The sequence below is a fragment of the Nesoenas mayeri genome, assembly GCF_963082525.1.
Source record: "Nesoenas mayeri genome assembly, chromosome: 5".
Taxonomy (NCBI): Eukaryota; Metazoa; Chordata; class Aves; order Columbiformes; family Columbidae; genus Nesoenas; species Nesoenas mayeri.
The window spans coordinates 26,808,175-26,823,554 of NC_137548.1; the positions used below are offsets into that span (position 1 = coordinate 26,808,175).

General features: G+C 34.8%; 1 protein-coding gene across 1 annotated transcript in view; it reads right to left on the reverse strand.

Moving 5' to 3' along the window:
* MIPOL1 (mirror-image polydactyly 1) overlaps positions 1-15,380 on the reverse strand; it is a gene marked incomplete at its 3' end in the record, with an annotated part of 161,122 nt that overhangs the window by 127,873 nt on the left and 17,869 nt on the right. The window contains exons 5-7 of the mRNA XM_080344816.1: positions 14,102-14,288; positions 11,256-11,391; positions 10,173-10,278 (exon numbers count right to left, since the gene is read on the reverse strand). Coding sequence (XP_080200942.1) covers positions 10,173-10,278; positions 11,256-11,391; positions 14,102-14,288 — 429 coding nt within the window. The remainder of the gene's footprint in view (positions 1-10,172; positions 10,279-11,255; positions 11,392-14,101; positions 14,289-15,380) is intronic.

Consider the following 15,380-nt stretch of genomic DNA (forward strand, 5'->3'; position numbering starts at 1 on the left):
ATCTGGAACACACAAGCAATTTAATTCTGTATGGTAATTATTATATATCTGTACCTTAACATATTTGTTTACTATAGCTTTTCCAGCAAATTACATCAGGTAATCTGGCACCATGCCAGGGACACTGGACAGAGAATGCTTTCCATAAAGCTGCAAGTGGAAACTATATGCAGTTTTCATAATGAAAACAAATGCTGGAATGAACAGAAAGCTGTCTAAAATAACTGAAGATTTGGCACTTATTACTATTCTGGGGTTAATTAACTTCTGGGATTAGTTAACTTCTTTCTGGTGTCTTTGTGTGCATCCTTTCTTCTGTCAGACAATATCCCCACATCAGCAGAGAAAACCACAATTTTGATGACAGCTACAAAAGATCACAACACAGAGGCACAATGTTTTGGCATATCTAATTCTCTTTCTGTCTAACTGTAAGCAATGGTAATAATAACTATACAGGGTTTTTTTAAAGCAGATTATTGTTTATTTGTCCTTAAAGAAAGTAATGTACATACAACAGTATGAACATATTCAGAAAAAGAGATCTTTTAAAGTTACTTAAATATCCTGCTTATCTCAAATCTTACCATCCTTGATCGCAGTCCAGAGGCTAATTGCCTTGAACAGTGAACCCTTCCCCCACACAAGGTCCATTACAAAATGCTGCCTTTTAACTATTAGCTGTGGAAAAGTGACTTAAATTGAGCATTTCTTTCTTGTTGTTTTCTTATTCTTCCATTAAATTAAGCCATTGGAGTAAATATCCCAATGACCAGGTTCACTAACTACAATAAAAAAACCCAGTAGTTTCATATCTACTACAAGTGTTTTGCTTTTGCTTCTATTTCTTAAAAGTAATACTGCAAGTTAATTTTTTTAATATTAAAGCTGACTAGGGAAAGCGTATAAAATACTGTAAATTGCCTGTGTGATAACCTATGTTGAAAGAGAAAAAAAAAAGGAAAACAAGAAAGATACTTAGCTACCTGGTGTTTTAATACCATGTAGCAACACTGACACTGCCCACAAGAAATTACTCATTTAAAAAAAACCTTAAAGTCTTCACCTAACTCATTTTAATGGTCTACAGAAGGCTAACTCACCTGATCCCTTTACCAGCCAAAGCTTCTGCTGAATTCAGACATTTCTGTTATCCAGTGCCTATACATTTCTGACTCTATTTAATCTTTGACCAGATCCTTTTTCAATACTATATGGAATATTATAACAGTTAAACAATTGCAGGTAGTCGGAAGTATGATGTTGTTAACAATAACATTGGCCATTCAGATTGACCTATAGATCAGTCACAAGTAAAAGTTCAGGACCATAAGGATCACAAGATTCCTCAAATAAGCCACTGAAATATACATGCCTTTGGGCTGCAATGCAGCAGAAAACCAAAACATTTGCTGTCATATTTCGGAAATATGTGAAGTATAAGCTGTCCAATGAAAAGTCTACGAGAAAGAGTGACATAAAAATCCTCCTTATTAAAAAGAGTAGAGTATGCAGATTATCATTCCTATGCTTCTTAAAAATGCCAGGCAAAAGTTAACTGAGAGTACCAAGTCAGGCTGCTAAGTCCTGTTCAATACATGGCATACCCAGCAAAACACCAGCCCCATGCTGGCACACCAACCTGGTGCCTGATTCAGTGAAAAAAGTGATCCAGCTACTTAGTCACCAACTGCTCTGGTCGATACCATGAGGTTTTTCTTGGAGACCTTCCAATGGCACAGCAACCAACCCTATCCTGTTTATCTTGAGGCCTGACCAACAAGAAATACAAATTCTCATAGAACTCATGTTTCAAGCAAGAAAATGACGCACAAAAATGAAGTATGAATAGTCAAGTATTAAGGTAAAATGGATTGTGTTATTTACTAATCCATATACATACAATGACATTGAAGAGTTAAAACATTTAAATCCCCTACCGCTAAATTAAGAAAAAAGGATTATTTTCCAGTGTTTGCAAACATTGTAATATACACAAATATGACATTACTATTTAGTTGCATAAATTTAATTTGCTTTAGAAAAATTTAATAACATCTTTCTCCTCATAACTAAACCCCCTGCATACTCTAAAAGAGCTATTTTAAAAGAATCATTATACTAAACTCATCAATTCTAAAACATTTTTAGTTTTTAGTAAAGAAAACAATTGTAAACAGAAGAGCTTTTGTAAGATAGCTAGCTATTACAAAGTTCACTTAGAAAATCAATATAGCATTTTAGCTGGAATTTGCTCATTAAACACCCACAGCTCTAATGCAAATTATGATGGAATGAATAAAGCAAATACATATGCTTCTTTCTTTTTATTAAATGTAAAATCTACTGTTAATTGCATCTGGTATGTCATATAAACTTTTCTCCTTAACTATTAAATGGAAGCTTTTACAAAAGTCATTAGAGATTCTCTTTCTTTGACTTGTATAAATTTCAATATTTGTTCAGTAAAGGTTCACAGCAGTTAAATTACATTAACAAATATTATTAGCTACTATGTAAGCCAACTAAGTAAAATACTTATATTGCAGGTAAAACAAATCAATGGGTGTTTACAATAATATTTGGATATGTCCATTTTAAACAAGCTTATCAAATATCATGTAATTCTTAGTCAAATGAGAGAGACTCAAAGTAGGTTTTTTCTTCCCAAATACTCAAATTTGTTTAGTAAGCTAATTGTTTTCTAATATGGGCAAAAGTAAATATGAAGAAGATGAACCATACAGAGTATGAGTTTACAGAGTCAGAGCAGTGTACATATTTTCTTAGTTGAACCTGATTCTTTCAGCAAACCTATCTTCTACACTTCTTAAACTACCTTTAAAATACAGCAGTAGTGAGAAGGTGTGTTGGAAATCAGTCTAGTTTAAACAGTGGTTCATGATTTTCCAAACACCACAATTGTGGGGGAAGGGAAGGTAGCACGGTTCCCAGGAAAAAAAGTCTGTTTGCTGATTTCCTAGCAGTCTTCTGTGTAAATAAAAAAACCTGAATAGCAGAGGCAAGAAAGAAGAAATTGTTAGGATTTGAAACACCTATGGCAGCAGAAATCACTTCACATTACTCCTTAAAAAATGTAAAATCCAAATATAGGACAGATCTTATAAGTAAAAGAGATCACCACCCACAGCTCTACCACAGAAGATACAGTAAATATTATGACATTTATAACACTGTAACAATTGGCTTTCAAGATAAGTCAGTTTTACAGAAATGACAACAATATTTTGGACTTTTCAAGGTGTTGAGGTGATGAAATACTGCTTTTGGCTTTGGACTACACGAAAAAAAGTGATCAAAGAAATAGTACGATTAAAATTTTGCTAATAGTTTTTGTAACAAGCACTAGTTATAGTGATCAGTTACTTCCCAGAAAAAGACATGGTGAGAAAGTTTTTCTGTTAATAACAATGTATTGTTGCAGAAGGTTAGGGTTTTGCAGTTTAAGATTTAGTATTCAACATCAGTGGTTGCTGAACAGTAAGTGACTTGGGATTTTCTTTGGCATTGATTCTGGTACATTCAAAGTAATTTTACTAGTTACTTGCACCATTTGAGCAACAAGAAATACAAATGTGATTGTATGTTTTTACAAAAAAGCCTCTTAGCATCTTAAATATTTAAGAATTGACTGAAAGAATAATAATTAATGACTCAAAAAAACCTTTGATGCATGATTCGACTTCTGTTTCACACAGTTATAGAGCTCTAATGTAGGAATGAATGTTCAACTCAGGAGGAAAATGAGGCAAAGAGTATTTTCTACCTTTTGGAGATGTATATTATTCCAAAGGAAAGCAGAAACATGAAAGAACTTGCTTGGCTGAGTCCCACTTAGAATTCAAGATTCCTGTAATGAACTTCTTGTTTATCTTACTTGGTTACTTCCATGAAAATACTCAGCTGAAATTTATCCTACACAGAGGCTTAATCAAAGCTTTTTGGGGATTTTTGTTGTGTTTTCACTTTGGATTTCTGAGTAGCAGCTACACGAATGTGAGGCATTAGGGAAGTATACTGGGAAAAGAGGTTCAATGATTACCTGCCTTTTCTTTTTAATCAGTTTTCCCATTCTTGCCCATCTTTGCTGTGTCTCTGTCTGTCTAATCACAGAAGGACTTGGAAACTATCCTTGCCATTTCCAGATAGACTGATGTTATGAAATTTCATTTAACCATATGGATATATGCTTGTATTCCTTACAGAAATACAAACATGTATGTATTTGTTATCCAGTCATTTTAGAAATCAAAATCCTCTGGGACCTCTTTCTGCTAGATTTAATGGCTGTGTTTGTGATTCTTAAATAAGAAGTCAATCTTATCATAGTCAAATACACAAACAAAATAAACCCATTCAGATTTATTGCACTTCTATGAAAGAATTTATGTGCATTTCTGCACATACATGTTACAAAATGCAGATAATCCCTAGAAATGTTCAAAGCCTAAGGCCCTTACACAGTTCTCATTCAGGTTAATGGCAAACTACCACAAGCTCCAAGGGCTGACTGTCAACTTAGAAATAGTGCTGAAACATTCTATTACGAAACATACCATTTAAGTTCCTAGATCTTTTTCTGAAAGCTACCATTCACTTATTTTCAGTTATGACTTATAACTGAAAAGTAAAAGCAAAATAGTGATAAGAAGATCACAGGAAAACTAGATAAGAATTTTCACTAGTCTATACCAGCAATTATAGACTACAAGTCATTTACACCTAAATGTGACTTTATAGATACAGCAATCTGAACAAACACTGATAGAATACAGTGACTTCTTTATTGCTTTGTGTTTGTTGTATGTATTTAGTGCATAGCATTCATCAGCTCCTAAATTTCCAATGCTATAAACAGAGCGTTCTTAATAAAAGGCTAAAGTTGCTTCGTGGCAGCTCTGCATAGGGTTTTCTTTGTGTACTCAGATTCCAATTCAATTAAAAAAAAAAATAAAGTGGGAAAGAATAGGAGAGAGCATTACACACAGACCGCAAGGCAGTTCTTGTGAAAGCCAATCCCTGTACAATACTTAAGCCCCTGCTTCTAATACACTAAACACAGCTGACTTCAAAATTCAAACCATAACGCTGTTAAACTTTTTTTTTCACTGAATAATTGTTGATACCTGAATATTTACTTTAGGGAAAAAAACCCATAAATGCTGCATTAAAGTTTGCAAGTTATAATTTGACAGATTAAAGAAAAGTTTTTGTAATACCCTGAGAAGTAGTTTATTTGCAGACCTTTTTATTCCTGAAAAAACCAAGTTCTTTATGTTCATCTAGCACCATCGAGGGGAAGAGAGAAGGGCCAGACTAATCACAAAAATATGCACAAGATACTGGCTTGTTTTTTACATACAAGCTCCACCCATAAATAGCTTAGTAATTTACTTTTTAACCTAGGCCAGCACTTTGAATACTGTACCTCACTGAGCTGCATGCAAGATTTTTACAATCAACAATTTTGACAATCTGAAGGTAAAATTATAGTATTTCAAATTAAACTGTTAAAAATTAAGCCAAAATTTTCTCAGTCACAATACCCCCCGCCTTGTTGTTTTGGGGTTTTAAAATTTTTTTTCTCATCCTTTAGATGGCCTGTCTACCTTTCCATACAGAGGATTCAAATCCTACAGTTATTTTCAAAATTCTGTTATCTACAAGCAAATATTTTGAAAATATATTCAGGAACTAGTTTTGCATAGTGAAGCATTAATAGGATAAAACCCCTAAGAACTATATAGGCTATATATACAAATGAATTATGCACAGAAAACTGAGTTAGAGAAGTATATGCATTACCTACTTAAACAGTAAAATATCTTTCATATTTAGGTTTATAAACACAAGGGTTGGGAACTATTGAGTTCTTTTGGCTAAAGCCCAATATTGGCCTTATTTCAGTTTAATTGGAAGAGGATCTTGAATTCATCTTCTCCATGAGATATCAGGAACCTGGATTTCTGTTTGTACCAAAGGTTAATAAGAAATGTGTCTGCAAAAGTCAAACAGCATTAAATACCAAAAACTGATTATTATTCTGCAGGAGTTGTTCTGTCATTCATAATCTCTCCATGCTCCAACCTTCCACAGCTAATCTTTAATGGATGACATGCAAGAAAGAAAAATAACATCTAAAAAGGCACTTTAAAGTGAGCTTTGAAGAAATGGAAAATACTTCTCTTCTGTGCCGAAAGTTATTGCCACCCAAAGTTTATTACTGGCAAGATTACTTATTTCCTCTTACTTTATGGGATATTAAATCAAACTAACTCTAAGCTAACAGCCACTTGGATATTTGTCTTCATTTTTGCTATTAAAACTACTGCACATACATTCAGTAATTATTTTTCAAGTTAATTTAGGAAACTTCAAATAATGTTCATGAACATTTCCACACCATATTCAAGAATTCCAAAATATCACAAATGTTAATTTTCAACACTTTTGTAAGAACAGCCATGAAAAAAAGAGTCTTCCTTGTAGGTATACTGCCAAAGCTTCCAAAAGACTGAAAGCTGTGTAACAGATACAACAGATAAAACTGCTTTCCCTTTTTTTCCACACTATATTGTCTGTCACTACCCTGGTCTTTCAGAGAGCATCTGCAGTATGCTAACACAGTTTTCAGGGATTAAAGGTGGTGTGCAACACCTAAGAAACCTAGAAGGGCTTGACTCAATCCACTTCTTCCTGTTGAGTTGACTTTAATTTTAAAAACTATTCACTTTTGGTAACATTGTTATTAGATATTGGCACATTCACCCCTCCCCCCTCCTCCTCGACAGAATAGCCCTTGCTACAGAACAGATTTTAAAAGAAATATTTTTTTATTCCACTTTCCTTCATAATTATTCATAGTCCCAATACATAGCACTGTGATAGGGACAAAAATATTCCAAGAGCTGATGCCAACTATGGTATAACTTTTTGCAGTAATGGTGGGAGTTACTGTGAGAAGACTAGGGTTTTGATATTTTTTCCAGTCTAAAGAGGTTACCACTATGCTCTACAATCCTCACTTAATACACAATCAGCTCTTTCCTCTAAAAGTTCCTATATATCCTCTGTATTATTCTTCTGTTAGGCAAAAATGAAGTCACTTATTATGTCCATCAAAGGTGAGATCTGCTGTCTCTGCTAGTTCTTTCGAAGACTTAGTTCTTTTGAAGACTTAATCCTTTGCAATGCCTCCATCCTTTATCTTCCAGTCTGTTCTCAGAAGATGTGTGCTCCTTTTCCCTTTCCCTTCCCGCAGAATGCACCCCTTCCCTTTTCTGTTCAACACATGAACATTCTGCAGTCCTGCATTTCAAGATTTGTCTATTCTTTATGCCCAGTTTACATGTGGCGTTCACCGTTTTCCTTTCATTATCCTAGTCTCAGTTCTTTTATGATGTGCTCTTCCCTTGATTTTCCCAGTGTTACCTATACCGCTGTTCTCCTCTTCATGATGGGGGGGGGGTGCAACTAATGGTACCTTCTGGCATTGGCTTATAATGAAAGGAAATCCAGCAGAAGAATAATGAAGAAACAGCAGGAACGTGTGGCAACTATGACTGCCAGAAACAATCGTGCCTAATGCTTTAAAGCCTGCAACCAAAACTATGAATTCCATAATTTTCCTCACTCATTACCTGACACAGAGATAGGGACCCAAGGAAGTTCTAAAATACATCTCCCAGGTTAGCAAAATTTTAAAATAAACACCTTCTGAAAATAAGTTATTTACTGCACACAGTATAAAACATTCTCTTCAATCATGTGTATCTTCTGCCTCAACTCTACTTTTTCTTACTCTTTCATGAAGCATTTAACAAATTTACACTTTTCCACTTCACTTTTTCCTTGGAACAAAGTAAAACTCGTAAAGCAACAAGCTTTGGGTTTTTGTTTCTGAAGACTGTTGAAGCTTCATTTTAAAATGGCTTTTGTCTTCAGCTTTTCCACTCTTTCCACAGGTCCTATTTAGGTAAAAGCCATCAATTAGAGTGTTGCATTTTAAAATATAATCGGAATATTCCTCAAAGTAGACAACATTTTTACGGTGTACTTTTCTGATGTCTTACAATATAATTTGTGGAGTCATTTTCTTATCATAAAGTCAGTACCAAGTAGTAATAAAAATGCAAACACCCATATTTACAAGCTTCACTCTACCATGTGTTATACACTACAGTAATTAAACATTAACTAGCAACATGAAATCACAGAACGCATGTGTTTGTTCTCCTTTCCTCAAAGGACTTAACACAGGGGAAAAAGGTTTTTCCATAAACACACTGAGTCTTCTTTTTTAGGGTCTGCTTGTCCATTGGAAGTCCCCTCAAGGCTTTTATGTGAGACACATAGACCTCCACAAATTCAGATTGGTTCACATCATTCTAGATTTCAAAACATTTATCCTAACTTAACGTTCTTAGAATGGTAAGACAGGAAGCAAAAAACCTGTGAAATATTAATGATGCTTCCTTTTTGCAAACAGCTTAAATAGCAAGGATCCTCTTGCCCTCCTTCTCAGCATTTAAAGGATATTATACTTCCTGAACTTGTAAAAGGAAAAAAAAGGGTATTTTTCAAAGGTCATCTGTATTACACACTGTAGCACTCTTTACATTTTGGCTTATTCTTCCTTTTAAAATGGAATAATTATGTTATTTATTATATTCATATTCATGCCATACCATCTTGAAGATAATATTATGATTAGGACATAATTAGAAAGTTGAAATAGTAATGTAGGAAAAAACAATTTACTAACAAATATTTCAACTGTATCCATAAAAGAAACTAAACATGTTTTTGACACACTTTTTGATATACATTTCTTTCCAGATTTTAATGAGCAATGAACAGCTATATCAAAGAGAATATTTATCTATTATATGTATAGAAGTAAAACACTGTGCAAATATTCAGGAACAAACACAAAACTTGGGATTCAACCCAAACAGTTTACATTAGCTTTCAGCCACTGGATATAACTGTGATATGCAGTGCTGATTGTTTTCCTTCTGAAAATAAAGCAAGCAGCTTATGAAAATGAAATAAGAATAAAATTATGCCTGTATTTCAGTTTGTTTCCTAATACGTAGATTATATTTGCCTTTCCCTTCCTCCACCACAGAGAATGTAGCAACTATCTTCCGTCTAGAATATATACAGGATATTGTATTCTTAGGAGTTTGACATTAAGTGGAAAGTCAGCCTTCTGTATTTTTCATCTGGAGAGTTTATTTCTACTCCATTTTCCTGAAGACACTTACTCCTCCCTTCAGTACCAATATTTTGGAGACAGGTATTAGTACTATTCTATGAAGTGTATGTGATTGTGTATGAGCACACAATTTTACCTAGCTTACACTATATTTATGAACAAATAATATGACAAATTTATAAAAGCAACTTGGAGAAAAACCTGAGTATTTTTCATCTACTGGGTACATTGTATACACAGTCAGTTTTCAATAATAAAAATAACCAGCTTCATTACTTTGGAAATTTCCAAAATCATAAACACAAACTGTCTCCATTCTTGTATGTTGCTCCAAAGAACAATTAAGAACAAATATCAGAATGCATTCATGTTCAACAATAACTTAAAAACCTTTTATTTTGGGTATTTGTATAAACTTCATTCACTGGAGACATACCATCATCAGACAAAAAGTCATTAAGTACCATAAGAACAGATTTTTCAAGAAAAGTGCATGTCTCTAGTTGAGGTGAACGTGCGGCTATCTCCATACACGGGGAGGGGGGAGTATTGCTCTGAACGAGCTAAAACAATAAGTGGTATTTGAACTGCTGGTTGAAAGGTAGAGGCACTGGTAATCATTATTTCCCCTTGTTTGTTCAGGACCTTCCAACAAAACAAACAACCTTTTTGTGATTGGATTGACATGGTGTTAACAATGCATTTAATGCCCAAATCAGTATGAATACAGGTAAAGCTCCTGCTAATACCAGTACCAGGATGTTAAAGCCACCTATTTTCTAAGCAACTCTAAACAGCCACACATAAAAAAAAGAAGTCAAATCTTCCCTCCTTTAGTAAATAAAGCTAACATTCACTAGGCCACGTCATATAGCAACTGTGGGTACTCTATGAGCCATACAGCCATCTGTTAAACGCTTGCCTACTGTACCTGCAATCTTTTCTGCAATCTTAGCTTCTGAAGCTCTCTCTTGCAGTTCTAAGTCCAGTTTTATTGTCTTCAGCTCCTTGTCCTTTTCAGAGAGTTCATCTTGAAGCTGAATTGAACAAATGGATGGTAAGATTCTTATCTAGCTGAAACAGTCAATCAGCTTTTTTAACCACAACAAAATTTTAAATAATAGTTTCTTACCTCCAAAATACAAACACTAAGCAACACAACAGAAGTTCAGTTAATTATATTTACTTATTTGAAAGACAAATGTTAAAAATCTCTTCTTTATAATCTGCTGTATTTTGCTCTGTGAGACAAGCAGCAATGTGTGCGTCACTGTTTTCACTTGGGATTCTCTTCTTCAGGTATCACCAGCTGTGGTCCTTCTTGCTAAGGAAATTCAGAATTATATGGAAATACAGTGCAGGTGGTGTCTGCATGAATAGCCTATTTCCTACCAAGAGTACTGATATCACACATCACTAGTGTAAATGCGTAATTTTTCATGTGCATTGCCAGATAGAAACTGAGATTCTTTCATGTGTTGAGGCCTTTCTTTTAACTGGGAATTCAGTAAATCTGTTCTTGGACAGATATCTGAGCTTGCCACTAAACATTCAATGACACTTCATGGAAAGACTATAGTCTTTTCTGTTGTTTAGACACATGCAACCACTACTAATGCTAGAAGCAACACAGTGTGCAAGTAGGATAGAATTTTCTTCCCTTCAACAAAGAGGAGGTATCAGGGCACATTCATTATCTGGATGACACATACAGAAGCATGAGCTCCAGATTCTATTAATGAAATCCTGGCCTTGGTTTTCGTCCTCCTTGGTTTTCATCCATGATGCAAGAGTCTATGTCACCGATTAAGAAGGTCAAAGGGCAGGATGAAAGACTTTTTTAATTTCAGAGAAGTAGTTGTTAAGCAGATACTAAGAATCCAAAATTACACGAAAGCTATTGATTGATGCACTAAAATAAATAACAAAACTAAATTAGGAACAGTTTAAAATGTATGTTTTGTAAGACAACCATAAAAAAGCAAATACTGTGATCTGAGTATCTCAATTGTACCTTTTTATTTTTGGCCCTGAGAGTGTCCAATTCTTTTAAAAGGAATGCAGTTTCTGTTTTTCCTCCAAAATCCACAGCATCCTTCCAGGGGGATATAAATTCAGGGAGCATCCTGTTAGCCTTTTTTTCCATGGTGCTGTGTTTAGAAGGGAAAAAAAAGAAAAGACAAATAATGCAAAACCAGTATCTCTGTCACTCCCCCAAAATCAAAATACACAGAAATTATCAAAAATTGTTATGCATTGCAAATGTATTAAATAGCCAGTAAAAGGGATGTCCTTCTACCACTTCTTAGATCTGTAATACTGAAAAAAAAAAATCTGTAAATCTGGAATAGTAAATAAATATACTACATTGCTAAGACATAAAACAGATGAATATAAATCAGCTATGAAGCTTAGAAACAGAAAATACTTAAGGGAAGCAAATGCTAAAAACCTGTGCTTAACATGGAACAGCAACGTCATGAACCATTTGGTGATCCAAATGATGCTCAGGATAAAAGAAAGCAAATTCTCCAGTGGGACAGACAATTCCATATGAAGCTAAATGAAAATATCCAGAAGATAAGATCTAGAAGCTCACCTTGCAGAGATCTGTAAAATGATGGTGTTATTCTAAACATTATAGCTGGCAACTGGAATTCCATACTGTATAGCACTCACAAAATTTTAAGGTAACTTATTTAGCCATAGACAGAGAAAAATAAGCCAAGATTCAATTGTCACAAAATTCTATCTCAAGGTAAGACACTTAAAAAACCCCTTGGCTGTCCATCAATCTCAGAGATAACTCAGATCTCACTTCTAAGATGGCAGCAAAATCAGCAGATGAATGGATTAGAAGGTGCATTAGCAAATATTTTTAACATTCGTTTCCCTTAAGCATTTTCTGTTTATAGGCTTCATAGCCAATGAGTCATAAGAAGTAGCCACAGAAAAGCTACACCTTCTGAACTCCTGTTTCTACTGTATGCATTACTTTCATTATGTATAGTCCACATCCTGGAAAGAAAAGGAAAGCTATCTGTTGCTCCAAAGAGTCATTCTCTAAGGCAGACAAGTGTTTGTACTCAGTTATCCTTTTCTTCACCTGCTTCCTTTGGATTTATTTTCTCAACAGTGTCTTAAGAAGGAGGTTAAGATCTGTACTCTGCAGGCAAACTATGGTGCAACCTAAGGCATATCACATCAAAAAAGCAGTTCTTTAGTCTCATACAGTGTACACATGGGTTGGAACAGTGCTTAAACTGCTTGTCTTCACTTTCAAGATCCTTCAAAACCTATTTAATCTTTGCTCTATCTAGCAAACTTTAGTATTGTTTTGGACTGCAAGTGATAGATAACTCTGAATACACTTGCCTAGACACTACAAACCTTAAGCTTTTTTTGTGTATTTTCCATGTTCAGGAGACACTTCCCATGAACAAGTTCGAGTATATCTCATCATCATCTCTCAGTCCCCCAAATGTTCTATTCCTGATGTCTTGAAGAGAACTTGCAAGTCACATTGGTGTTACACAAAGACCATCATCTACAATGCAAACCAACACTGACTCTACTTTTTCTGAGTCATTCTATATCAAAATATTTTCTCATCTTATATGCTAAATGCGATCTATTTGGGGGAGATTTTGTGCAGTTCGTATAGTATCTATGACAATGAGGTTTTGGTCTACAGCTTTAGGACCCTGGACGCAACATATTTGCAGATGTGATGGCTCAACACACTATTGTGGGAGGTTAATCTCATAGTTCAAGACCAGCCTGATTGCCAGTGTGAGTGGCACTGGTGAAGGGAGGAGCAATAACCTTGGGTTGACTCTGTGCTGTGCTGTACTTAAGCACTCGGGATTATATTTGGCTTTTTGTGCAGGATGCATTGCCCCAACAGCATATCTCAGGCCCTAACACACACAAAAAGGGCAACAAGCCACATGGAAAAGTACTACGGACTGGTTTTGGCCCAATGGATCACCACTAGATCACGCTAAAGATAACAAAACCAGGTGTAGAATCTGCCAGACAGGTGAAGAATTAAAAGCATATATTACAAAAGTATATATAAAAGTATGCATTTCATCATAGGGCTCTGCAGCCTTGATCCCATTTTCAAAAGGAACTCTGTCACTCTCGGTTAAGACTTTGGCTTCAGAATGCTTAAGTCACTCAAAATTGGTAGCAAGTTCCCCAGTCAGCTGGGTATACCTTTATATATTATGTCACATATAGCATGAGTGCATACATGTCTTAAGACTGCAGTAGAGGGCCATAACTCAGTATGGAAATTAATAATAAATAATAAATGACCAAAATTAAGGACAGAATAAAATCTTCAGCTTGCCTTACACTTTTCAACCATATTTGCCCTTCTTCAGATCCCTTTCACAGACTGCCTGCAAGGTATTACAGCTCATCTTTACTCTTCCGGCTTCACCTGGACTTCACACTGCTTTATTCCTGCTTCCTACCCACTCATTTTACTTGGGCTATACTGTGCTTGCTGTGTAAAGTCACAGATACCACTAGACTTTCAGATCATCTTTTCTAATTCTGTTCAGTATGCATTTCTACAATTCTTTGGAGAGATCACAATCATTGAAATAGCTGCAGTGTGTCACATAAGCCACTACCATTACGGTATTTTCTATCAGTGCTAGAGAATACAGTGCTGAAATGCTGCATTCCACAAGGAAAGAAGGGCAGATATGGTCAGTCAAAGTGAAAAAGGTGACTTACTGATTCTCAGTTGGCAAGTAAACTTCCCTATCTTTATAAAAAAATCTGTATGTATACCATCTATCATGTGAATCTAGAAAAACTATATATAGGGATATTTGGTTTTACCTTGATTCTTCAGGACTGGAATTACAATCATTTTGGGCTCCTCTTCTTTGACTGGTTACTGGCCAATCTGAAAGTTTTCGTACTTCAGCTTCTGCCTGGATGAAAAACTCTGGGTTTTTTTGAGAATTCTGATGGAACTGAAACTCAACACAAAAATCTTCTTTTTTCTGTTGCAGGATGTGTGTTTCTAATTGGAAATAGAAGCAAACATTTTTTCATCTGAAGAAAGAAACACAAACTTGAGATTTCATATTCAAAAATTGCTTGCTATAGTCTTGTTTGTAGTAGAAAGGACAAAGTACTCTAGTTTCAGATTCACAGCTTCCTCATCTCACTAAGGAACAAAAGCTGTGTTACCTAGAGCACAAATGTATGAGCTATGGCCTATTTACTGGATTTTTCTCATGGAAACCTGAAAAATACATCACCACTTCCTAATACCTCTTTCCTTAAATGAGTACTTAAAATGATGTTGACCCTAGGAAATTATCTACCTATCTTTCGTAAAAAGCAGCTCTACCCTAGTGAGACACAACAAATTTCTGCTGTAGATGGGTAAATTTGCAGGTTATGAACTAGAGTCACAATGAGGTCTTTTTCAAATCCATTTTGGCTACAAAAGAAGTATTGGCAAGTTGCAATTAGCAACAACAAATTTAAGGCCCCATTATTCAGTCCTGGAGTGTGCAAGGCACAGGCTCATACAACTAAAGAACCTGAAGAATGCAAAGCAAAAATTGTGCCAAAGGGAAAAATTACTTGATTAAAATGTTGAGTGTGATGGTTCTCTTAAGCTTGGCTACTAGATATTTTTAGGACATATTTCTGATATTAAGGTATTTAAATGAAAGAAAGATCTACATACCATGAATATTTTTTCATAAAGTAAGAACAAGTATGTTTTAATTATAGAACTCTATTAAAAATTATGAGGAAGAAGCCTAAAAAAGCTGCAAATGGAAAATGTCATATATTCTTCATTCTTTCATTTAGATTAGTAGAGAACAAACACTGGAGTTTTTGCTCATTTAATAAAGTCAGTGTTTCCAAACATTTTTGATAAATTATATGGTATACATTTTTTGATCCAACTTATTACTTCCTTCTCAAAAATAAGAAACTGTCTATACAGTTGCAATCATTTACAAATAACCTGAAAATACACATCAAACAGTATCGAGGTGTCATGCTGAATGTAAAAAGCAAAAGTACAGATTCCATGTAAAAAATGCTGAAGACTGTCTCTAAAATCTATTGCATTAGATTTCTCTTTTCTTGA